The sequence below is a fragment of the Entelurus aequoreus genome, linkage group LG01 (genome assembly GCF_033978785.1).
Source record: "Entelurus aequoreus isolate RoL-2023_Sb linkage group LG01, RoL_Eaeq_v1.1, whole genome shotgun sequence".
NCBI classification, from domain to species: Eukaryota; Metazoa; Chordata; class Actinopteri; order Syngnathiformes; family Syngnathidae; genus Entelurus; species Entelurus aequoreus.
In genome coordinates, this window is record NC_084731.1 from 14,794,972 (window position 1) to 14,821,488 (window position 26,517).

Here is a 26,517-nt window from a genome sequence, read left to right on the forward strand (position 1 = left end):
TCCCCCACAAATGATTGCCCATAAACGATATTTATGTCCGCGTTATTTTGAGACCAAATTGGGCACTAATTTATTGTTAATATGTCCAAAATAATAGTAATAACACTTTTAAATGCAATAAACTCCTCAGTATTTTACTATTGTAATTGGAAGGTTAATAACTTCATTATCCTAAATAAGTGAAAAAAGCGTGTGATGGAAAGGAAGGTGTGGGCAATTATAGACACACACACACACACACACACACACACACACACACACACACACACACACACACACACACACACACACACACACACACACACACACACACACACACACACACACACACACACACACACACACACACACACACACACACACACACACACACACACACACAAACAAACAAACACACACACACACACACATACATGTCTTTCCTACTTTGTGAGGACCCACGTTTGGTCAGTCGGTTGTGAGGGCCCCCCTTTCCACTATAGCTAGAATGATGAAAAAAAATATATCTAGCACTAGATGGGAGTAGAGAGTTGCAACCTCACTTCAGAATGCAAAACACACAAAGTAGTTGTGAGGACCAACAGCTGTTGCTAGGTAGATTTGACCATACACACACATAGCACAAACCCCGTTTCCATATGAGTTGGGAAATTGTGTTAGATGTAAATATAAACCGAATACAATGATTAGCAAATTATTTTCAACCCATATTCAGTTGAATGCACTACAAAGACAACATATTTGATGTCCAAACTCATAAACTTGGAAGGTTAATAACTTAAATATCTTAAATAAGTGAAAAAAGTGTGTGATAGAAAGGAAAGTGTAGGCAATTATAGACACACACACACACACACACACACACACACACACACACACACACACACACACACACACACACACACACACACACACACACACACACACACACACACACACACACACACACACACACACACACACACACACACACCCTTGCTGCAGTCTCATCCTCACAGTGAATGAATTTAAGTAATATGTCTCCTTGTGTCAGACGACCTTATGTCACTCCCACAATGCACTTATGTCACTCCCACAATGCACTTGTGTCACTCCCACAATGCACTTGTGTCACTCCCACAATGCACTTGTGTCACTCCCACAATGCACTTGTGTCACTCCCACAATGCATTTGTGTCACTCCCACAATGCACTTATGTCACTCCCACAATGCACTTGTGTCACTCCCACAATGCACTTGTGTCACTCCCACAATGCACTTATCTCACTCCCACAATGCACTTGTGTCACTCCCACAATGCACTTGTGTCACTCCCACAATGCACTTATCTCACTCCCACAATGCACTTGTGTCACTCCCACAATGCACTTGTGTCACTCCCACAATGCACTTGTGTCACTCCCACAATGCACTTATCTCACTCCCACAATGCACTTGTGTCACTCCCACAATGCACTTATCTCACTCCCACAATGCACTTGTGTCACTACCACAATGCACTTATCTCACTCCCACAATGCACTTGTGTCACTCCCACAATGCACTTGTGTCACTCCCACAATGCACTTGTGTTACTCCCACAATGCACTCATGTCACTCTCACTTGATGACAAGGTGCCGTGTGGCAGGAGCAGCTTCATTCCTTCACCACGTCAGAGTGACAGCAGCGCACGTTAAGTGGCGCGGTGGTGCGGTGGTGCGGAGGCGTAGCGAGGCCGCCGACGGCAGGCGAGAAGCAGACAGACAAACTGAACGCTCAGGTCAAAGGTCAAAGCCGAGACTAAATATTGGGCATGTGGCGTCCTCTGATAGGTTTGATGATGGAGTCTTTATGAGGGAACAATGTTGCTGTTATCTTTGCAGAACACGCCTCGCAAGTTGATGTTTTTTGTGCCGCTAATTGGAAAAACCTTTTCTATCAAAGACCACTCAAATTATTGGAGAAAAAAAGTGGAAATTATGAACGTTTGTTTGCTTAATGTTAGAACATTTTTATCTTTCAGGGAAAACAATCTTTAAAGTTGTTGGCCGCAAAACACAAAATGTGTTTGTTGCCTTCATCGTCACTAAGCCAGAACGTTCTAGAAGATGTTCATTGATTGTCCCAATGATTGATTAGACTACTTCAAGTCTTTTTAGATAGTGTATTATTTTACTACACTACAAAATGTTTTTTTCACTTCAGTGCTTTTTTTTTTTTAGTTATTTAATTTCCAAAAGTGAGACGTCTGACAGACTCATTGTGTGGCAAAATAAAGATTGAAAGAAAAAGTTAGTCATAAGATGCTCCTTCTTGAATATTCATCCTCTCACACTTGATTGACATGCATGAACTGATGAACTTGATTGACATGCATGAACTGATGAACTTGATTGACATGCATGAACTGATGAACTTGATTGACATGCATGAACTGATGAACTTTATTGACATGCATGAACTGATGAACTTGATTGACATGCATGAACTGATGAACTTGATTGACATGCATGAACTGATGAGGCAATAAGATGTTGGCTGCAAGTAGTCCTCTTACATTTACTGCAGGGCTGATGTGGTGTGAGAGGAATACAATGCAGTCTGCTGGAAACGACGGAAAGCACCACGCTGCATAGCAACTGATGCTGTGGTCAAAGTTGGAACGTTTCATGTGTCAGGTAAATCACAACGAACTGGGCAAATGTATGCCAGTGTGTGTTTATTTATGTTATTGTGTGTTAGTGTTTGTTTATTTCTGTTAATGTGTGTTAGTGTGTGTTTATTTCTGTTAGTGTTTGTTTATTTCTGTTAATGTTTGTTTATTTCTGTTAATGTGTGTTAATGTTTGTTAGTGTGTGTTTATTTCTGTTATTGTGTGTTAGTGTTTGTTTATTTCTGTTAATGTTTGCTAATGCTTTTTTATTTCTGTTAATGTTTGTTAATGTTTGCTAGTGTGTGTTTATTTCTGTTAATGTGTGTTAGTGTTTGTTTATTTCTGTTAATGTTTGTAAATGTTTGTTTATTTCTGTTAATGTGTGTTAATGTTTGTTAGTGTGTGTTTATTTCTGTTATGTGTGTTAATGTTTGTTAGTGTGTGTTTATTTATGTTAATGTGTGTTAGTGTTTGTTTATTTCTGTTAATTTTTGTTTATTTCTGTTAATGTTTGTTAATGTTTGTTTATTTCTGTTAATGTTTGTTTATTTCTGTTAATGTGTGTTAATGTTTGTTTATTTTTGTTAATGTGTGTTAATGTTTGTTTATTTCTGTTAATGTGTGTTAATGTTTGTTTATTTCTGTCAATGTGTGTTAGTGTTTATTTCTGTTAATGTTTGTTTATTTCTGTTAATGTGTGTTAGTGTTTGTTTATTTCTGTTAATGTGTGTTAGTGTTTGTTTATTTCTGTTAATGTGTGTTAGTGTTTGTTTATTTCTGTTAATGTTTGTTAATTTCTGTTAATGTTTGTTTATTTCTGTTAATGTGTGTTAATGTTTGTTTATTTCTGTTAATGTGTGTTAATGTTTGCTAGTGTGTGTTTATTTCTGTTAATGTGTGTTAATGTTTGCTAGTGTGTGTTTATTTCTGTTAATGTGTGTTAGTGTTTGTTTATTTCTGTTAATGTTTGTAAATGTTTGTTTATTTCTGTTAATGTGTGTTAATGTTTGTTTATTTCTGTTAATGTGTGTTAATGTTTGTTTATTTCTGTTAATGTGTGTTTATTTATGTTAATGTGTGTGTGTTTATTTCTGTTAATGTTTGTTAATGTTTTTTTATTTCTGTTAGTGTGTTAATGTTTGTTTATTTTTGTTAATGTGTGTTAGTGTTTGTTTATTTCTGTTAATGTGTGTTAGTGTTTGTTTATTTCTGTTAATGTTTGTTTATTTCTGTTAGTTTGTTAATGTTTGTTTATTTCTGTCAATGTGTGTTAATGTTTGCTAGTGTGTGTTTATTTCTGTTAATGTTTGTTTCTTTCTGTTAATGTTTGTTTATTTCTGTTAGTTTGTTTGTTTATTTCTGTTAGTTTGTTAATGTTTGTTTATTTCTGTTAATGTTTGTTTATTTCTGTTAATGTGTGTTAATGTTTGCTAGTGTGTGTTTATTTCTGTTAATGTGTGTTAATGTTTGCTAGTGTGTGTTTATTTCTGTTAATGTGTGTTTATTTCTGTTAATGTTTGCTAGTGTGTGTTTATTTCTGTTAATACACAGATGGAGGCATACAGGAACATGGAGGTCACTACACAGAAGTTCTATGTAGAACATTTTCAAGCAGGATATTTCCTACTTTCAGAATGTTAGTAGAGTATGATTGTTTTATCGTAGGAGAGCAGACACAACATTGATATGTTCCTCCATGCCTAATCAGTCAGAACACATGAACACATGAACACATGAACACATGTTCATGTTCATGTTCATGTTGAGACGTTGAAGAACATCAATGTAGAACAGTAGCAAACAGACGAGGGGCAGATAGCTGATAAGAACATTTTAATTAGCTGATTTAATGAGTTGATTTAACTTACTTGTGTTTTCCTGCTCTCACGTTCTCTCTTCGGGGACGTAGAAAGAGTTTAGCTTTTAATAATCGTGTGCAGAGTCCAGTTCTTACAAGATAAATTATTCAATATTTCCCTGAAGATTTGGAAGGAGCAAACTTTCTCAACTTGTTTAGTAAAAGGGATGTTTAAAAACTAAAAAGCAACTTAAAAAGAGAAGATGAGTTATTTGCAAGCTGGTGGAGCTTTTCAGTATTGATGAAGTCAAAGACCGAGATGAGATTCTTACCTGAAGGATTCTTTCTTTGCTTCTCAGGTAGGAACAACATCAACTGGACTGACTCTTTCATTCCTGATGGACACATGACTTCATGCACCGGATTCCTGATGGACACATGACTTCATGCACCGGGTTCCTGATGGACACATGACTTCATGCACCGGATTCCTGATGGACACATGACTTCATGCACCGGATTCCTGATGGACACATGACTTCATGCACTGGATTCCTGATGGACACATGACTTCATGCACCGGATTCCTGATGGACACATGACTTCATGCACCGGATTCCTGATGGACACATGACTTCATGCACTGGGTTCCTGATGGACACATGACTTCATGCACTGGGTTCCTGATGGACACATGACTTCATGCACTGGATTCCTGATGGACACATGACTTCATGCACTGGGTTCCTGATGGACACATGACTTCATGCACTGGATTCCTGATGGACACATGACTTCATGCACTGGGTTCCTGATGGACACATGACTTCATGCACTGGGTTCCTGATGGACACATGACTTCATGCACTGGATTCCTGATGGACACATGACTTCATGCACTGGGTTCCTGATGGACACATGACTTCATGCACCGGATTCCTGATGGACACATGACTTCATGCACCGGATTCCTGATGGACACATGACTTCATGCACTGGATTCCTGATGGACACATGACTTCATGCACTGGGTTCCTGATGGACACATGACTTCATGCACTGGATTCCTGATGGACACATGACTTCATGCACTGGGTTCCTGATGGACACATGACTTCATGCACTGGATTCCTGATGGACACATGACTTCATGCACTGGATTCCTGATGGACACATGACTTCATGCACTGGATTCCTGATGGACACATGACTTCATGCAATGGATTCCTGATGGACACATGACTTCATGCACTGGATTCCTGATGGACACATGACTTCATGCACTGGATTCCTGATGGACACATGACTTCATGCACTGGATTCCTGATGGACACATGACTTCATGCACTGGATTCCTGATGGACACATGACTTCATGCAATGGATTCCTGATGGACACATGACTTCATGCACTGGATTCCTGATGGACACATGACTTCATGCAATGGATTCCTGATGGACACATGACTCCATGCACCGGATTCCTGATGGACACATGACTTCATGCACCGGGTTCCTGATGGACACATGACTCCATGCACTGGATTATACACATATATACATATATATCGGTGTAATCATTCTAGTATCGACTATTTACAACTCTTGTTCCTAGTATCGTTACAGTCGATATTTGTATCCACCCTTTTGTTTACATTCAGGAGCGCTAGCTTGCTGTTAGCGGTGAGCTATTGTATCCTCCTACTGTGTGTAGTGAAGCATGTTTAGCTATTCCTCGTCCTCCAGTGATAATGTTACTTGTCACCATGGAGGCTAGGATTAGTGATTTAGAAGTAGCTAAAACACTGCTTGTAAGTACACCGTGCGTATGCGCTGCCTCACATGCGCCAGTCGGCTCGTTATACCAGCAATGTCATGTTTTTTAAATACTGGTATTTTTCAGAAGCAGTATCGTACCATTTTTAATTCATTGGTACAGCAATTGGCACTGGTGAGTACCGGTTATCACATACCAGGTACCGGGCACTGGTACTTTGTGGATTGAAATGTGAAAGGTACTAATCAGCTTGTGGAGGCTGCACATTCTTTTTTCAAGTCACCAAAAAGTCCAAAGTTATTTTGTTTGAATGATAGATGAGGTGAAATATCACCAGATAGTAATATCGATGATGATATCATTCTTGTGAACAACACGGGCCAGCTGATGAAGATCAACACTGCCCACATGACCTCTCCACTAAAAGGTATTTCATGTTTACGTTCACTTTCCCTCACTTTCTTCTGGGCCAGACTGGGTAATTTGGTCATCATTTGCCTGAGGAGCTGGACAGGACCAAAAAAAAATAAAAATAAAAATAAATAAAAATAAATAAAAATAAAATAAAGTCTAATATATTTAGAGTTCAATACATTTAACTTAAAAATAAAATGGATAACTTAGTATTTGGTCATCATTTGCCTGAGGAGCTGGACAGGACCAAAAAAAAAAAAAAAAAAAAAAAAAAAGTCAAATATATTTAGAGTTCAATAAATTTATCTTAAAAATAAAATGGATAACTTAGTATTTGGTCATCATTTGCCTGAGGAGTTGGACAGGACCAAAAAAAATAAAAATAAAAATAAAATAAAATAAAGTCTAATATATTTAGAGTTCAATACATTTAACTTAAAAATAAAATGGATAACTTAGTATTTGGTCATCATTTGCCTGAGGAGCTGGACAGGACCAAAAAAAAAAATAAAAAAAAATAAAATAAAATAAAATAAAGTCTAATATATTTAGAGTTCAATACATTTAACTTAAAAATAAAATGGATAACTTAGTATTCAGTCATCATTTGCCTGAGGAGCTGGACAGGACCAAAAAAAAACAAAAAAAAGTCAAATATATTTAGAGTTCAATACATTTATCTTAAAAATAAAATGGATAACTTAGTATTTGGTCATCATTTGCCTGAGGAGTTGGACAGGACCAAAATAAAATAAAAATAAAAATAAATAAAAATAAAATAAAATAAAATCTAATATATTTAGAGTTCAATACATTTAACTTAAAAATAAAATGGATAACTTAGTATTTGGTCATCATTTGCCTGAGGAGCTGGACAGGACCAAAAAAAAAAAAAAAAAAAAAAAAAAAAAGTCAAATATATTTAGAGTTCAATAAATTTATCTTAAAAATAAAATGGATAACTTAGTATTTGGTCATCATTTGCCTGAGGAGTTGGACAGGACCAAAAAAAAATAAAAATAAAAATAAATAAAAATAAAATGTAATATATTTAGAGTTCAATACATTTAACTTAAAAATAAAATGGATAACTTAGTATTTGGTCATCATTTGCCTGAGGAGCTGGACAGGACCAAAAAAAAAAAAAAAGTCAAATATATTTAGAGTTCAATAAATTTATCTTAAAAATAAAATGGATAACTTAGTATTTGGTCATCATTTGCCTGAGGAGCTGGACAGGACCACAAAAAAAAAAAAAAAAAAAAAAAGTCAAATATATTTAGAGTTCAATACATTTATCTTAAAAATAAAATGGATAACTTGGTATTTGGTCATCATTTGCCTGAGAAATTGGACAGGACCACAAAAAAAAAAAAAAAAAAAAAAAGTCAAATATATTTAGAGTTCAATACATTTAACTTAAAAATAAAATGGATAACTAAAAAATAAGTGATGTAAGAAAAAGGACAAAATAAGGAAAAGTAACAACACAGTAAAACTAAAACATGAAAGTGCAAAAGTAACTCTCTTCAAAATGCTAAAGTACAATCTGCTGCCTTTGATCATGTTGGTGAAAAAATGCAAAAATAAGCAAAAAGGGGAGAAATATCATGTGAATGTGGAAAAGTTATCAGGTACTAAAAAAATAAAAATAAAAATAAATAAAAATAAAATCTAATATATTTAGAGTTCAATACATTTAACTTAAAAATAAAATGGATAACTTAGTATTTGGTCATCATTTGCCTGAGGAACTGGACAGGACCAAAAAAAAAAAAAAAAAAAAAAAAAAAAGTCAAATATATTTAGAGTTCAATAAATTTATCTTAAAAATAAAATGGATAACTTAGTATTTGGTCATCATTTGCCTGAGGAGCTGGACAGGACCACAAAAAAAAAAAAAAAAAAAAAAAAGTCAAATATATTTAGAGTTCAATACATTTATCTTAAAAATAAAATGGATAACTTGGTATTTGGTCATCATTTGCCTGAGAAATTGGACAGGACCACAAAAAAAAAAAAAAATGTCAAATATATTTAGAGTTCAATACATTTATCTTAAAAATAAAATGGATAACTAAAAAATAAGTGATGTAAGAAAAAGGACAAAATAAGGAAAAGTAGCAACACAGTAAAACTAAAACATGAAAGTGCAAAAGTAACTCTCTTCAAAATGCTAAAGTACAATCTGCTGCCTTTGATCCTGTTGGTGAAAAAGTGCAAAAATAAGCAAAAAGGGGAGAAATATCATGTGAATGTGGAAAAGTTATCAGGTACTAAACGTTGCGTTTCCACCTCATGCCAGGGTCCCTGGTGCCGTCCTGACATGTTCAGCTCACATGAGTCGTGCACATTAAACACAGGAAGTACTTTTCTTCATCTTGTGAATTACATTTTATATAGCGCTTTTTCTCTAGTGACTCAAAGCACCTTTTACATAGAGAAACCCAATATCTGCGTTACATTTAAAAACAGTGCGGGTGGCACCGGGAGCAGGTGGGTAAAGTGTCTTGCCCAAGGACACAGCGGCAGGGACTAGGACGGCAGGAGCGGGGATCGAACCCGGAACCCTCAAGTTGCTGTCACGGTCGCTCTACCGAAACATATTTACACGTACTTGTTCATTTCACAGTAAAGTGCGGTCAACATGAAGGAAAACAGGAGACGTTTCTATTTAGCAAAAAATGTTTAATCTCTCCTTGATGCGTGTTTTATTTACACGTAGTAAATCTGCAAAATAGGAAAGAACAGAATATTTACACAATGAACCTGCAAACTTCAGACCGGCGCTAAAGTCTCACTTCTTCTTCGGAGCCAGAAATGAGCCGGAGAGGTGAGAACCGTAAGCCACGCCCACACAAATGGACATGGGTGTGTTTTCCTGGTGGAGACCACTTTGACCACTACTATTAGATTGTATGGTCATGTGACACCAAGCCAGCTTCTCATTGGCCAGTTGGGGAAAAGTGTTTAATAGAAAAATGTCTGCGAGGACTTCAGGATTCACACGGCCCCATTCGTCACACCCCCTTTTACCTGACACATGAAACGTGACAGAAGAGTGTTGGAATGGCTTAAAATGGGTTTTGTGGCAATTCCACTTTCAGTAAGACCGCGCTGCAAAAATGATTCCCTCTCTTCCTCTCACGCGAGATCCACCCAGGAATGGGGCCGTATGAATGCATGAATGTATGGTGTGTGTGTGTGTGTGTGACACATTTACAACAAGCAAGTTGTCACACCTGCCACATAAGTAAACCTGAGAGGATGAAAGTTGGCTTTCTTTAAAACAGAACAAAAAAGTCTGACATCACCTTTTTGTCGCGTGTGTTTCTATTTGGACTGACATTTTTTTTGATTCCATTCTTGGGAGTAACAATTCCATTCTCCATTCAAAATCCATACTTAACCTTGAGTGGCAGTTCTATGACCACCTTATTATTGTATGGAGGAATCTAGTTCAACACATCTAATCAATGTTTGTATTACTTCAAAGAAAAGGTGTTGAATAAAAATTCTCCCCAAACATTTAATAAAGTCGAATCCAAAGAAGAAGTATCCAACACTTGTCTTTTCTAAAGTCAATATGCACAGCAGATATAGATCATCTACATCTACTATATCATTTGTCTGAGGGACAGGACAGAAAACATTTTCCAAATTTACTTAATAATTAACCTAATAAAAAAATAAATAATGATAATTTGAATTTTTTTAATCGATAAAGAATTGTTACAAATAGGAATTGCGAAAATAAATAATGGTAACACTTTAGTATGGGGAACATATTCACCGTTAATTAGTTGTTTATTAACATGCAAATTAGTAACATATTGGCTCTTAATTAGTCATTATTAAGTACTTATTAATGCCTTATTCTGCATGGCCTTATTATACAACCAGTAAGCCATTAACTAAGAGTCTTCCCTCAATAACCTCAGAATTATTGATTATTAGTAACCCTAACCCTAACCCTTCGAACCCTTACCCTCTCACCCTAACCCTTAAACAACCCTAAGCCATTAACTAAGAGTCTTCCCTAACCCTAACTCTTATATGTTCCCCTAGTGTCCAAATAACTCTAAATTAAGTCTTTGTTACTTTAATAAGCAACTAATTAATAGTGAATATGTTCCCCATACTAAAGTGTTACCCAATCATTTTTTTTGCACACTCCTAATAAAAATAAAAATAAATAATTTTTTGAATCGATTAAGAGTTGTTACAAATAAGAATTGCAATTAATCTGAACATAAATAATGGTAACACTTTAGTATGGGGAACATATTCACCATTATTTAATTGCTTATTAACATGCAAATTAGTAACATATTGGCTCTTAGTTAGTCATTATTAAGTACTTATTAATGCCTTATTCTGCATAGCCTTATTATACAACCAGTAAGCCATTAACTAAGAGTCTTCCCTAACCCCAACCCTTATATGTTCCCCTAGTGTCCAAATAACTCTAAATTAAGTCTTTGTTACTTTAATAAGCAACTAATTAATGGTGAATATGTTCCCCGTACTAAAGTGTTACCCATCATTGTTTTTGCACACCCCTAATAAAAAGAAAACAAAATAATTTGAATTGTTTGAATCCATTAAGAATTGTTGCAAATAAGAATTGCGATTAATCTGAAAATAAATATTAGGTAATACTTTAGTATGGGGAACATATTCACCATTAATTAGTTGCTTATTAACATGCAAATTAGTAACATATTGGCTCTTAATTAGTCATTATTAAGTACTTATTAATGCCTTATTCTGCATGGCCTTATTATACAACCAGTAAGCCATTAACTAAGAGTCTTCCCTCAATAACCTCAGAATTATTGATTATTAGTCACCCTAACCCCAACCCTAACCACAACCCCAACCCCAACCCCAACCTTAACCCTAAGCCTTATATGTCCCCCTAGTGTCCAAATAACTCTAAATTAAGTCTTTGTTACTTTAATAAAAAAACTAATTAATGGTGAATATGTTCCCCATACTAAGTGGCCTAGTGGTTAGAGTGTCCGCCCTGAGATCGGTAGGTTGGAGTTCAAATCCCAGCCGAGTCATACCAAAGACTATAAAAATGGGACCCATAACCTCCCTGCTTGGCACTCAGCAACACGGGTTGGAGTTGGGGGTTAAGTCACCAAAATGATTCCCGGGCGCGGCGCCGCTGCTGCCCACTGCTCCCCAAGGGGATGGGTCAAATGCAGAGGACAAATTTCACCACATCTAGTGTGTGTGTGACAATCATTGGTACTTTAATCTTTAATCTTTAAAGTGTTACACAATAATTTTTTTTGCACACCCCTAATAAAAATGAAACAAAATAAATTGAATTGTTTTAATCTATTAGGAATTGTTGCAAATAAGAATTGCAATTAATCAGAAAAAAAATAAATGGTACCACTTTAGTATGGGGAACATGAAAAATGTTTGCACACCCCTAATAAAAAAATAAATAACTGTAATTTTTTGAATCGATTAAGAATTGTTACAAATAACAATTGCGATTAATCTGAAAATAAGTAATGGTAACACTTTAGTATGGGGAACATATTCACCATTAATTAGTTGCTTATTAACATGCAAATTAGTAACATATTGGCTCTTAACTAGTCATTATTAAGTACTTATTAATGCCTTATTCTGCATAGCCTTATTATACAACCAGTAAGCCATTAACTAAGAGTCTTCCCTAACTCTAACCCCAACCCTAACCCTAACCCTTATATGTTCCCCTAGTGTCCAAATAACTTTAAATTAAGTCTTTGTTACTTTAATAAGAAACTAATTAATGGTGAATATGTTCTCCATACTAATTATTATTTAATTAGTTGCTTATTAACATGCAAATTAGTAACATATTGGCTCTTAATTAGTCATTATTAAGTACTTATTAATGCCTTATTCCGCATGGCCTTATTATACAACCAGTAAGCCATTAACTAAGAGTCTTCCCTAACCCTAACCCTAACCCCTAGTGTCCAAATCAGGGGTCACCAACGTGGTGCCCGCGTAGCCCGTAAGGACCAGATGAGTCGCCCTCTGGCCTGTTCTAAAAATAGCTCAAATAGCAGCACTTACCAGTGAGCTGCCTCTATTTTTTAAATTTTATTTATTTACTAGCAAGCTGGTCTCGCTTTGCTCGACATTTTTAATTCTAAGAGAGACAAAACTCAAATAGAATTTGAAAATCCAAGAAAATATTTTAAAGACTTGGTCTTCACTTGTTTAAATAAATTCATTAATTTTTTTACTTTGCTTCTTATAACTTTCAGAAAGACAAATTTAGAGAAAAAATACAACCTTAAAAATGATTTTAGGATTTTTAAACACATATACCTTTTTACCTTTTAGATTCCTTCCTCTTCTTTCCTGACAATTTAAATCAATGTTCAAGTAAATTTATTTTTTATTGTAAAGAATAATAAATACATTTTAATTTAATTCTTCATTTTAGTTTCTGTTTTTTCGACGAAGGATATCTGTGAAATATTTTTCAAAAAGATTCGAATTAGCTAGTTTTTCTCTTCTTTTTTTTTTTTTTACGGTTGAATTTTGAATTGTCGAAATTGAAGATAAACTATGTTTCAAAATGTAATTGTCATTTTTTGTGTGTGTTTTCTCCTCTTTTAAATCATTCAATTAAGTGTAAATATCATTAATTACTAATAACAACATAGAGTTAAAGGTAAATTGAGCAAATTGGCTAATTCTGGCAATTTATTTAAGTGTGTATCGAACTGGTAGCCCTTCGCATTAATCACTACCCAAGAAGTAGCTCTTGGTTTCAAAAAGGTTGACTCTAAATTAAGTCTTTGTTACTTTAATAAGCAACTAATTAATGGTGAATATGTTCCCCATACTAAAGTGTTACCCAATCAGTTTTTTTGCACACCCCTAATAACATTTTTTTTTTTTTAAATGGCATTTTTTTAATCAATTAAGAATTCTTACAAATAACAATTGCGATTAATCAGATTTTTTTTTTTTTTTAAACGATTAGGAATTGTTACAAATAAGAATGGTGATTAATTTGAGAGTCAATTTTTTGGGGGGAAACACCTAATAAAAAATACAAATGTTCTTAATTGATTTTAAAAAATCAATTAAGAATCATTGCCAATAAAAATTGTAATTAACCTGAAGAGAAATGTTCACTACATTACAATCATTGCAAGAGCTGCAGCAGGTGTGGGACACATCAGTCCAAATGGTCGCACAGGTGAAGGTAAACCAGGTGAAGGTAAACCAGGTTGAAAGTAAACCAGGTTGAAAGTAAACCAGGTTGAAGGTAAACCAGGGTGAAAGTAAACCAGGTGTCACAGGTGAAGGTAAAGCAGGTAAACAAGTGAAGGTAAACCAGGTGTGGACTCCCCATGAAGGACAGCATTAGTGATCAGCATGGAATGGCAGCCCCGTCAAGACTGGATAGGACAGCAAAGCGAGTGAAAGCAGCAAAGTCACGTTTCATCACACAGACACAGACTCATCACGGGGGCCCCTCCTCCTCCTCCTCCTTCAGGGGCCCCGCTGGCTCGCTCTCTGCCTTCAGCGTACCGTCAAAAATGTACAATTTTACACGTGGCAAACCAACAATTGTCACACTCCAGTCACTAAGCAGACTTTGAGTGCGGAAGAAATAAAAATCAACTCCTCGGTTTAAAAGCGGCCGCCGGAGGATTTGCCAGGACGGATTAAAAAAAAAAAAAAAAAAGGCGGAGCTTCGCCCGACTTCATTGCCGGGCCTCAAACAATTCGGTTTCACTTCAGTCACGAGGCGTTTGAGGGAATCGTACGTTAGCACTTTGCATCCACTAAACAACATTCAAAGGAAACATGGCACGGTACAACTTGTTTTTGTTTTTTCTTGGGCTTTTTTTTTTCGTTTCTTTTTTTCCTTCCTTTCTTTGCACTTGAAGTCCGGTCGAAACAAACACAACAATAACAACAACAAAAAAAAAAAAGTAGTCTTTGAAAAAAAAGGTGTTTTATATAGAATATCTTCCTTTGTAGCGTTTGTCCGGGGGGTGGATTGTGCAAATTCAGCAGTAACACGAGTGGCCAGAGATCCCAGAGTGGGCGGTCGGAGACAAATCGAAGAAGAAAAAAAAAAAAAAAAAGTTCTCCGCCGACCGTCGCTCCGGGAAAAAGCGACGCGGCGCGGGAAATGTCCGCTGGCTCACTCGAACACATGGACCCCGCCCATCTCTGCCGAACCCCCTCCGTCTTTGCGGCTTACCGCTTCGCCGCTTTTGCACTTTGTCCTACTGTTGGGGGGGGTGGAGTTGTGGTGGTGGTAATGGTGGTGGTTCCGCAGGGGGGGAGGAGCCGGGCGTGGCGAGCGAGAGCGCCCTGAGCGGACGCCGGCCGACCCTCAGCTGGCGAGGGCCATGGTGTCGATGACCTGCTCCAGCTTGCTCCTCAGCCGCTGCCTCCTCGCCTGCTCGTCACGCTCCAACGCCGACAAGATCTGAGGTCAGAGGGGAAAGGTCAAAAACCTTCGACACACGGCTGACATTTGTCAAATCTCCCAAATCGTGAGATAATGTCACATTTTCTATGTACTTTTTTCGTGTGGACGTGAGGCCAAAGTGCATAGAAAAAAAGGACTACCGTATTTTTCGGACTATAAGTCGCAGTTTTTTTTTTCATAGTTTGGTGCGACTTATACTCAGGAGCGACTTATGTGTGAAAATTATTAACACATTACCCTAAAATATCAAATAACATTATTTCGCTCATTAGGGATGATGTTTGATAAGAAATTATCGAGTTCGAGCCTATTATCGAATCCTCTTATCGAGTCCAGATAGGTTGTTGTATATGGAAAAAAACACACAATATTTGGTTTAACGAAAGCTCCCTTTTATTATATAAGAAAACATATATATAATAAATAAATAAATATTAACATTTAACCCCCTAAAAAAAAAATAATAAATAAATAAAAATATTGACTGTTGTTACCCAAAGTATATTAAGTGGGATTTTTCAGAAAAACAAATATATACAGTAACACAAAAACAACCTGTCTTCGTGATCACTATAGGTGTACAAATAATAATATAGTGTTAAATAAAATCAGTCCCTTGGGCATAAAATTTAAAATAATACAGCTCTCCAAAAAGTGCACTTCTGCTGCTATTGGAACATAACTGTTTGTTATGATGCTTGAGTTTGAGTTTATTTCGAACATGCAAGCATACAACATGATACATCACAATTTCCAGTTTCTCTTTTCAACATGTTTGAAAAGGAGTAGGAAGAAGCAGAGCTTATTTAATCCTACCCCTTCTCTTTACATAACAGTTGCAAAACTTTTGGTTCACTTCCTGTTCACAATTTATTCACAATAAACTCCATAAGTAATCACAATAAAAATAAATAAATAAATAATAGTAAGAATGTAATAATAATAATTGGTGAAGTAAGTCATATTTCATATGATGAGATAAGAAAGATTACTTTAAGAATGAATGAATGGATGGATGAAATAAATTGAGAATGTTTGTCATGGTTCTTCTTCTTTGTACTTTGTAAACACTTTAAGTTTGAAGAGTTTCTGGAAGTGGATCATATTAGTACATTGTTTGATTGCTTTGCTTAATCCATTCCATCATTTAATTCCACATACTGATATACTGAAGGTCTTAAGTGTTGTACGTGCGTACAAATGTTTTAAATTACGTTTTTCTCTAAGATTATATTTCTCCTCTTTTTTTGAGAAGAATTGTTGTATATTCTTGGCTAGCAGGTTATAGTTTGCTTTGTGCATAATTTTAGCTGTTTGCAAATTCACTATGTCGTGGAATTTCAGTATTTTTGATTCAATAAATAAAGGGTTTGTATGTTCTCTATATCCAACATGATGTATTATTCTAACTGATCTTTTTTGTAACACCGTTAATGAATGAAGTGTACTTTTGTAATTATTTCCCCATATTTCCACACAGTAGCTCAGATATGGTAACACTAGTGAGCAGTAGAGAATATGAAGGGATTTTTGTCAAATGCTTTGACATTTTTGCACTTTATTTCTTTATTGAAAGAAAATTCTATGAAGAGAAAAGTTGTTTGCAAATGTGGTTACAATGCTGAAAAAAGAAAAGTTAAAGCTAAAAAAGGAAATACACTTTATTGAGTTAACATTATTTCTTTATAGGGGGAAAGATGTGATGTTATGAGCTAGGCTAGGGAATATAACAACTTCACTACCCAGCATGCAACGGGAGTGGCGAGCATGAAAGTGTTGTTGCATGTCGCCACCCGGCAGCTAAGAATGAGGCCATGAGCACGCTGTGAAAGTAAACGTCAAGAACTCAGCCAACACGCCTCGTCTGCATTATTTATAATTAGACAGACAACACATATACAGTGTGATTTTGTTTTGTTTACAAGGAAAGAAAAACAAAAGTAAAAAAAGGGAGATGTGCTGTTTTATTTTCAATGAAACAATAGAAAATACGCACTCATATAGTAGTACAGTTGGCACAGTACAGCAAACTGACTATTTAAACATTTAACATGTGACATTTCTAACAATTTTGAACAGAAATAGTTCATGCACATTCAGATAAATTCTTCAAAATTACAATTAAAACATTTTTGGCCGGGGGCCGGGCTGTATATATGCGCACTAATCGACGGAAAGAGCACGCACTTGGCGCGATGATGTCATGTTATCCATGGAAAAATGCATTTTTAGACAATATGATTTGCCTGAGCGACTACGAGACCCCGAGAGTAACAAGATGTTGCCTTGTTGCCTTTCTATTAAGAACAATACATTAGTTTTTAGTATAAGTTTGCTGGTTTCAAGAAATGTAATGCAGAGCGCATATCATTATGTCAAGATAATGGCACTAGCATTTACTTCATTTAAGAATATTTTTCAACATATTGAGCAAAAAGGTCTCTTTTTTTTTTTACCAAGAAAAGTCCACAAGTTATTAGTGAGAATATACTTATTTTAAGCTATTTTTGGGTTCTTTGAGGTTAGCTAATTTTACTTGTTTTGGAAAGTCTTAATCAGTAAATGAACAAGTGGATTAATAATCCATTTTTACAGTTTGTCCTTCATAATGTTGACACAATATGTTACTGCATATGTCAGCAGACTAATTAGGAGTCTTTGTTTGTTTACTTACTACTAAAAGACAAGTTGTCTAGTATGTTCACTATTTTATTTATGGACTTAACTGCAATAATAAACAAACTTAATGTGTAACGGACTTGGTTTTAGTTGGTAGAAGAACTCCTCTTGGTTTTAGTAGGTGGACTTGGTTTTAGTTGGAGGACTTGGTTTTAGTAGGTGGACTTGGTTTTAGTTGGAAGACTTGGTTTTAGTTGGTGGACTTGGTTTTAGGACCATTAACGGACTTGTTTATTTACTAACTACTAAAAGACAAGTTGTCTAGTATGTTCACTATTTTATTTAAGGACTTAACTGCAATAATAAACAAACTTAACGTGCAACGGACTTGGTTTTAGTTGGTAGAAGAACTCCTCTTGGTTTTAGTTGGAGGACTTGGTTTTAGTTGGAGGACTTGGTTTTAAGACCATTAACGGACTTGTTTGTTTACTTACTACTAAAAGACAAGTTGTCTAATATGTTCACTATTTTATTTAAGGACTTAACTGCAATAATAAACAAACTTAAAGTGAAACGGACTTGGTTTTAGTTGGTAGAAGAACTCCTCTTGGTTTTAGTTGGAGGACTTGGTTTTAGTAGGTGGACTTGGTTTTAGTTGGAAGACTTGGTTTTAGTTGGTGGACTTGGTTTTAGGACCATTAACGGACTTGTTTATTTACTAACTACCAAAAGACAAGTTGTCTAGTATGTTCACTATTTTATTTAAGGACTTAACTGCAATAATAAACAAACTTAACGTGCAACGGACTTGGTTTTAGTTGGTAGAAGAACTCCTCTTGGTTTTAGTTGGATGACTTGGTTTTAGTTGGAGGACTTGGTTTTAAGACCATTAACGGACTTGTTTGTTTACTTACTACTAAAAGACAAGTTGTCTAATATGTTCACTATTTTATTTAAGGACTTAACTGCAATAATAAACAAACTTAAAGTGAAACGGACTTGGTTTTAGTTGGTAGAAGAATTCCTCTTGGTTTTAGTTGGAGGACTTGGTTTTAGGACCATTAACGGACTTGTTTGTTTACTTACTACTAAAAGAAAAGTTGTCTAGTATGTTCACTATTTTATTTAAGAACTAAATTACAATAATAAACAAACTTAATGTGTAACGGACTTGGTTTTAGTTGGTAGAAGAACTCCTCTAGGTTTTAGTTGGTGGACTTGGTTTTAGTTGGTGGACTTGGTTTTAGGACCATTAACGGACTTGTTTATTTACTTACTACTAAAAGACAAGTTGTCTAGTATGTTCACTATTTTATTTAAGGACTTAACTGCCATAATAAACAAACTTAACGTGCAACGGACTTGGTTTTAGTTGGTAGAAGAACTCCAGGTTTTAGTTGGTGGACTTGGTTTTTGTTGGAGGACTTGGTTTTAGGACCATTAACGGACTTGTTTGTTTACTTACTACTAAAAGACAAGTTGTCTAGTATGTTCACTATTTTATTTAAGGACTTATTTGCAATAATAAACAAACTTAAAGTGTAACAGACTTGGTTTTAGTTGGTAGAAGAACTCCTCCAGGTTTTAGTTGGTGGACTTGGTTTTAGGACCATTAACGGACTTGTTTGTTTACTTACTACTAAAAGACAAGTTGTCTAGTATGTTCACTATTTTATTTAAGGACTTAACTGCCATAATAAACAAACTTAACGTGTAACGGACTTGGTTTTAGTTGGTAGAAGAACTCCTCTTGGTTTTAGTTGGAGGACTTGGTTTTAGAACCATTAACGGACTTGTTTGTTTACTTACTACTAAAAGACAAGTTGTCTAGTATGTTCACTATTTTATTTAAGGACATAACTGCAATAATAAACAAACTTAAAGTGTAACAGACTTGGTTTTAGTTGGTAGAAGAACTCCTCTTGGTTTTAGTTGGTGGACTTGGTTTTAGTTGGTGGACTTGGTTTTAGGACCATTAACGGACTTGTTTATTTACTTACTACTAAAAGACAAGTTGTCTAGTATGTTCACTATTTTATTTATGGACTTAACTGCAATAATAAACAAAGTTAATGTGTAACGGACTTGGTTTTAGTTGGTAGAAGAACTCCTCTTGGTTTTAGTTGGAGGACTTGGTTTTAGAACCATTAACGGACTTGTTTGTTTACTTACTACTAAAAGACAAGTTGTCTAGTATGTTCACTATTTTATTTAAGGACATAACTGCAATAATAAACAAACTTAATGTGCAACAGACTTGGTTTTAGTTGGCAGAAGAACTCCTCCAGGTTTTAGTTGGTGGACTTGGTTTTAGTTGGTGGACTTGGTTTTAGGACCATTAACGGACTTGTTTATTTACTTACTACTAAAAGACAAGTTATCTAGTATGTTCACTATTTTATTTAATGACTTAACTGCAATAATAAACAAACTTAACGTGCAACGGACTTGGTTTTAGTTGGTAGAAGAACTCCTCTTGGTTTTAGTTGGTGGACTTGGTTTTAGGACCATTAACAGACTTGTTTGTTTACTTACTACTAAAAGACAAGTTGTCTAGTATGTTCACTATTTTATTTAAGGACTTAACTGCAATAATAAACAAACTTAATGTGCAACAGACTTGGTTTTAGTTGGTAGAAGAACTCCTCCAGGTTTTAGTTGGTGGACTTGGTTTTTGTTGGAGGACTTGGTTTTAGGACCATTAACGGACTTGTTTATTTACTTACTACTAAAAGACAAGTTGTCTAGTATGTTCACTATTTTATTTAAGGACTTAACTGCAATAATAAACAAACTTAATGTGCAACGGACTTGGTTTTAGTTGGTAGAAGAACTCCTCTTGGTTTTAGTTGGTGGACTTGGTTTTAGGACCATTAACGGACTTGTTTGTTTACTTACCACTAAAAGACAAGTTGTCTAGTATGTTCACTATTTTATTTAAGGACTTAACTGCAATAATAAACAAACTTAATGTGCAACGGACTTGGTTTTAGTTGGTAGAAGAACTCCTCTTGGTTTTAGTTGGTGGACTTGGTTTTAGGACCATTAACGGACTTGTTTGTTTACTTACCACTAAAAGACAAGTTGTCTAGTATGTTCACTATTTTATTTAAGGACTTAACTGCAATAATAAACATATGTTTCATGTACCCTAAGAATTTTTGGTTAAAATAAAGCCAATAATGACATTTTTTTGTGGTCCCTTTTATTTAGAAAAGTACCGATATACGTTTAGTACCGGTACCAAACTATTGGTATGGTTCCAACACTACATTCACACACCATTAGCAGGGGGAATTGCAGAGATTGTAGTGAGGCGAGTGCTCTCCTCACCTCATCTTTGTACTTGACGATGTAGGAGTAGATCTCATGTAGCGCAGACATGCTGTTGAACTGGTTGGCGTGCAGGCGGGACTGCTCGGCCAGGTAGGCGCTCATGTCCTGGTCGCTGATGGCCGACATCCTGGAGATGTCAGAGTAGTACCTGCACACACACACAGTCAACACCTGCAGAGCCCGGTGGGTGTGCGGCAGCGAGGGTGTGACGCACCTCTCCACCCAGTTCTTGTAGTTGGGGATGTCTTTAGCGTAGAGCAGCTTGTTGGACGGCGAGTCCTTCCCTAGTTTGTGCTCGGACGTGGAACAGGAGTCCATGAAGGTCTGGGCCACCACGGACAGGCAGGCGTCAGTGATGCTGTTTTTGTGGATGTCGAAGACAAACTGCGGGTTCTTGATCACGTTCACCCAGAAGCGCAGTGGAAGGCTGCAAGAAGATGGACTCGGGTTAAAAAAAAAAAAAAACATCTAGAATGAGAAAAAGTACATTTCTAAGCCTGCAGAGTCAATCTACTCAAACACTAAAAAAGAATAATCCGAAGCTGGTGGTAGTTCCTGTGGAACCTCCATTTAAGAACCCCTCATTGTACAAACTTTACCATTTACACACCACGGACCGAATAAAAATACGCTTTGGTGTTTTATCCACCTTTGTGTGCCCGGCAGCACATCCAATGTGGGCGAGCTCTTTTCTAAGTGTTTTTTAGCCTTTAGACAGCACGTTTGTAGTTCTGTTAGCTCAATATAAGTCCAAAGAAAGCAATGGACAAGTGATGTGTAGTTTGAAACGTTCAGGAAGTAACCACAGTGTTGTCGACACTGCCATTCAGCAAGAAGATTGACCAACAAGGTGAAGTGGATTTTATTTTTTTTAATTCCTAATCATTGTAGCGGCCTGACTGTGGAACCAATTAACCATGTTTGCATTGTTTCTTATGGAGAAAATTGCTGCAATGTACTAAGTTTTCTATTTATAAACCCTGTTCCATAGGAGTGTCAAAAAAATAAATCTAATTATTCGCGATTTATATTTGTAACAGATCTTACTTGATAAAAAATAATAATAATCTAAAATTAATTAAAAAAAAAAAGTTTTATCGGTCCTGTCCAGCCACTCAGACAAATCTGCTGTACACATTTACTTTAGAAAAGAGAAGTGTTGGATACTTCTCTTGTTGCCTTATTTGTATTTGACTTTATTAAATGTTTAGGTAGAATTTTTTTTTAAACAAAACCCGTTTTCTTTTAAGTAATATAGAAATGTATTGAATTAATCATATAACTGGTATCTACGGAGCCCCTAAAGAGACATGGGGGAAATTTAAAAAATAATAATAATTATTATTATTATTTTTTAGACATGTATCTTGTGCGCACGAGAAACTTTTTATAAAATTATAAAAAATAAAAGATAAAAAATAATAATTTTTTTCTTTTTTTTTTAGACATGTATCTTGTGCGCACGAGAAACTTTTTATAAAATTATAAAAAATAAAAGATAAAAAATAATAATTTTTTTCTTTTTTTTTTTTAGACATGTATCTTGTGCGCACGAGAAACTTTTTATAAAATTATAAAAAATAAAAGATACAAAATAATAATTTTTTTCTTTTTTTTTTAGACATGTATCTTGTGCGCACGAGAAACTTTTTATAAAATGATAAAAAATAAAAGATAAAAAATAACAATTTTTTTTTTTTTTTTTTTAGACATGTATCTTGTGCGCACGAGAAACTTTTTATAAAATTATAAAAAATAAAAGATAAAAAATAACAATTTTTTTCTTTTTTTTTAGACATGTATCTTGTGCGCACGAGAAACTTTTTATAAAATTATAAAAAATAAAAGATAAAAAATAATAATTTTTTCCTTTTTTTTTAGACATGTATCTTGTGCGCACGAAAAACTTTTTATAAAATTATAAAAAATAAAAGATAAAAAATAATATTTTTTGTCTTTTTTATTTTAGACATGTATCTTGTGCGCACGAGAAACTTTTTATAAAATTATAAAAAATAAAAGATAAAAAAAAATAATTTTTTTCTTTTTTTTTTAGACATGTATCTTGTGCGCACGAGAAACTTTTTATAAAATTATAAAAAATAAAAGATAAAAAATAATATTTTTTGTCTTTTTTTTTTTAGACATGTATCTTGTGCGCACGAGAAACTTTTTATAAAATGATAAAAAATAAAAGATAAAAAATATATATATATATTTTTTTAGACATGTATCTTGTGCGCACGAGAAAGTTTCTCATGTGCACAAGATAGTTTATTTTCATAAAATTATATACAAAAAAAAAAACAATTATAATTTGTTTGAATTTTTTTTTTAAAAAAGTTTCTCGTGCGCACGAGATAAATGTCTAAAAAAATTTTTTTAAAAATAAAATAAAAAATTTCCCCCAGGGGGGCTCCGTAAGTATCCAATGTTATAAAGTATACTTTTTTATTAATTTTTTCTTCTTTTTTTCTCTTTCTTTTCTTTTTTCCTCTTTTCTTTCTTACAAACTTTCCAAGTTTCCTTACATTTTTAACTCAAATTATTTTGGTATTTAGATTTGAACAAAACATTGAGTTCCTAGGGAAAAAAAAAAATAAAAAAAAGTTTTGGTCTACTTAAACTAAGATCTAAAGTGCTTTTGCAGTTTTTGTCAGTTTATCAAGTATGAGTGACACTAAAAATCCATTACTACAGTGTTTTATAGACAGAGTCTATGTTGTTAATCTATAGTTCAACCTCTTTAAAGGGAAACCAACAAAAAATAAAATAAATAAATAATAAAGTATACATTTTGAAATGACAGTCGATTTTGAATCGAATCGTTAACCCCTAAGAATGGAATCGAATTGTGTGGCGCATAAAAAGATTCACAGCCCTGCTGTTCAAGAACCAATTAAGTGTGTAAATGGAGGTCCCACTGTGCAGGTAGCGTACCTGTCGGACATGCAGCTTTAAAGTCTGTTAGCACAGACCACAGGAAACATTGTTGACAATCGCCGCTGCCGTCTCATGTTTGCCGCATCGGCCGTCACTCAAAGTAGACTCACCAGTTGCTCTTCCACGTGTGCCGCACGTCCGAGTCGGATATGGAGTGCTTGTCGGCCTGCTCGTCCAGGAAGTCGAACATGTACTTGATGGCCAGCGGCAAGGCGCTGCCTCGGTGAGCCGTGCTGAAGATGGTCTCGAACAGGTCGTCCACAAACTTCTGCAGCGTCCCCTGTCGTTGGGGAAGGTGCCAGAACAAAAAGGATGAGATGCGACGAAGGTACCAAGCGAGGTTGTAAATCAGGTTAGTGTGGCTGCAGGCGACTGCCTACTGTATTTGTGATGAGAGTTTCTCTTCAACACACGGTCCTCAAACACACCACATGACTTCTTCCTCAAGCACTCAACAAAACCTTCTTTTTTTCCAGCCAGTTTTTGTGTTCATTCCCTGCCATCCTCCCCCACATCAGCATCCAGAGCCCATCAAGCTGTGGGGATGTCATAAATAAGAACAAACTAATCGCACTTCCCTTGACTCGCCTTGTTGCTCATCATTCCCCCCATGCAAGCACCACTGATAGCCTTCACCTGGTGCATGCACACCTGGGCGTGAACAATGCACACCTGGCCTGATGACTGGAAACATCCGGGGGGAGAGGAAGTGTGAGGATGAGCCGAGTCGCGGAGGAAACTGCAGCCTTACTTACAAACCCCGTTTCCATATGAGTTGGGAAATTGTGTTAGATGTAAATATAAACGGAATACAATGATTTGCAAATCCTTTTCAACCCATATTCAGTTGAATGCACGACAAAGACAACATATTTGATGTTCAAACTCATAAACTTTATTTTTTTTTTGCAAATAATAATGAACTTAGAATTTCATGGCTGCAACACGTGCCAAAGTAGTTGGGAAAGGGCATGTTCACCACTGTGTTACATGGCCTTTCCTTTTAACAACACTCAGTAAAGGTCTGGGAACTGAGGAGACACATTTTTGAAGCTTCTCAGGTGGAATTCTTTCCCATTCTTGCTTGATGTACAGCTTAAGTTGTTCAACAGTCCGGGGGTCTCCCTTGTGCTATTTTAGGCTTCATAATGCGCCACACATTTTCAATGGGAGACAGGTCTGGACTACAGGAAGGCCAGTCTAGTACCCGCACTCTTTTACTATGAAGCTACATTGATGTAACACGTGGCTTGGCATTGTCTTGCTAAAATAAGCAGGGGCGTCCATGGTAACGTTGCTTGGATGGCAACATATGTTGCTCCAAAACCTGTATGTACCTGCTGTAATGGTGCCTTCACAGATGTGTAAGTTACCCATGTCTTGGGCACTAATACACCCCCATACCATCACACATGCTGGCTTTTACACTTTGCGCCTATAACAATCCGGATGGTTCTTTTCCTCTTTGGTCCGGAGGACACGACGTCCACAGTTTCCAAAAACAATTTGAAATGTGGACTCGTCAGACCACAGAACACTTTTCCACTTTGTATCAGTCCATCTTAGATGAGCTCAGGCCCAGCGAAGCCGACGGCGTTTCTGGGTGTTGTTGATAAACGGTTTTCGCCTTGCATAGGAGAGTTTTAACTTGCACTTACAGATGTAGCGACCAACTGTAGTTACTGACAGTGGGTTTCTGAAGTGTTCCTGAGCCCATGTGGTGATATCCTTTACACACCGATGTCGCTTGTTGGTGCAGTACAGCCTGAGGGATCAAAGGTCACGGGCTTAGCTGCTTACGTGCAGTGATTTCTCCAGATTCTCTGAACCCTTTGATGATATTACGGAGCGTAGATGGTGAAATCCCTAAATTCCTTGCAATAGCTGGTCGAGAAAGGTTTTTCTTAAACTGTTCAACAATTTGCTCACGCATTTGTTGACAAAGTGGTGACCCTCGCCCCATCCTTGTTTGTGAATGACTGAGCATTTCATGGAATCTACTTTTATACCCAATCATGGCACCCACCTGTTCCCAACTTGCCTGTTCACCTGTGGGATATTCCAAATAAGTCTTTGATGAGCATTCCTCAACTTTATCAGTATTTATTGCCACCTTTCCCAACTTCTTTGTCACGTGTTGCTGGCATCAAATTCGAAAGTTAATGATTATTTGCACACAAAAAAAAAGTTTATCAGTTTGAACATCAAATATGTTGACTTGGTAGCATATTCAACTGAATATGGGTTGAAAATGATTTGCAAATCATTGTATTCCGTTTATATTTACATCTAACACAATTTCCCAACTCATATGGAAACGGGGTTTGTATATAACAAAAAAATGACCCGGACCACGGATTATGACAGTTTTTAGCTCAATGCCTTCATGATGGTTTGTATGTTGTATGTACTTTATGTATTTGTACCTTGTTTTTACTGTTGTACCTTGTTTTTAATGACTACTGCTGCAAACCAAATTGCCCCTCGGGGACAATAAAGATTTTCTAAGTCTAAG

The 26,517-nt window shown here is 35.8% G+C and overlaps 1 protein-coding gene across 3 annotated transcripts in view; it reads right to left on the bottom strand.

Annotated features, from left to right (window-relative positions):
* Positions 1-9,304: 9,304 nt before the first annotated feature.
* Positions 9,305-26,517, bottom strand: part of LOC133648406 (plexin-A1-like) — a 155,580-nt gene continuing 138,367 nt past the window's right edge. For all 3 annotated transcript variants that reach the window (XM_062044473.1, XM_062044481.1, XM_062044464.1), the window contains exons 19-22: positions 24,113-24,282; positions 21,274-21,486; positions 21,057-21,207; positions 9,305-15,101 (exon numbers count right to left, since the gene is read on the bottom strand). In XM_062044473.1, the coding sequence (XP_061900457.1) occupies positions 15,006-15,101; positions 21,057-21,207; positions 21,274-21,486; positions 24,113-24,282 (630 nt within the window). In that variant the 3' untranslated portion in view covers positions 9,305-15,005. The remainder of the gene's footprint in view (positions 15,102-21,056; positions 21,208-21,273; positions 21,487-24,112; positions 24,283-26,517) is intronic.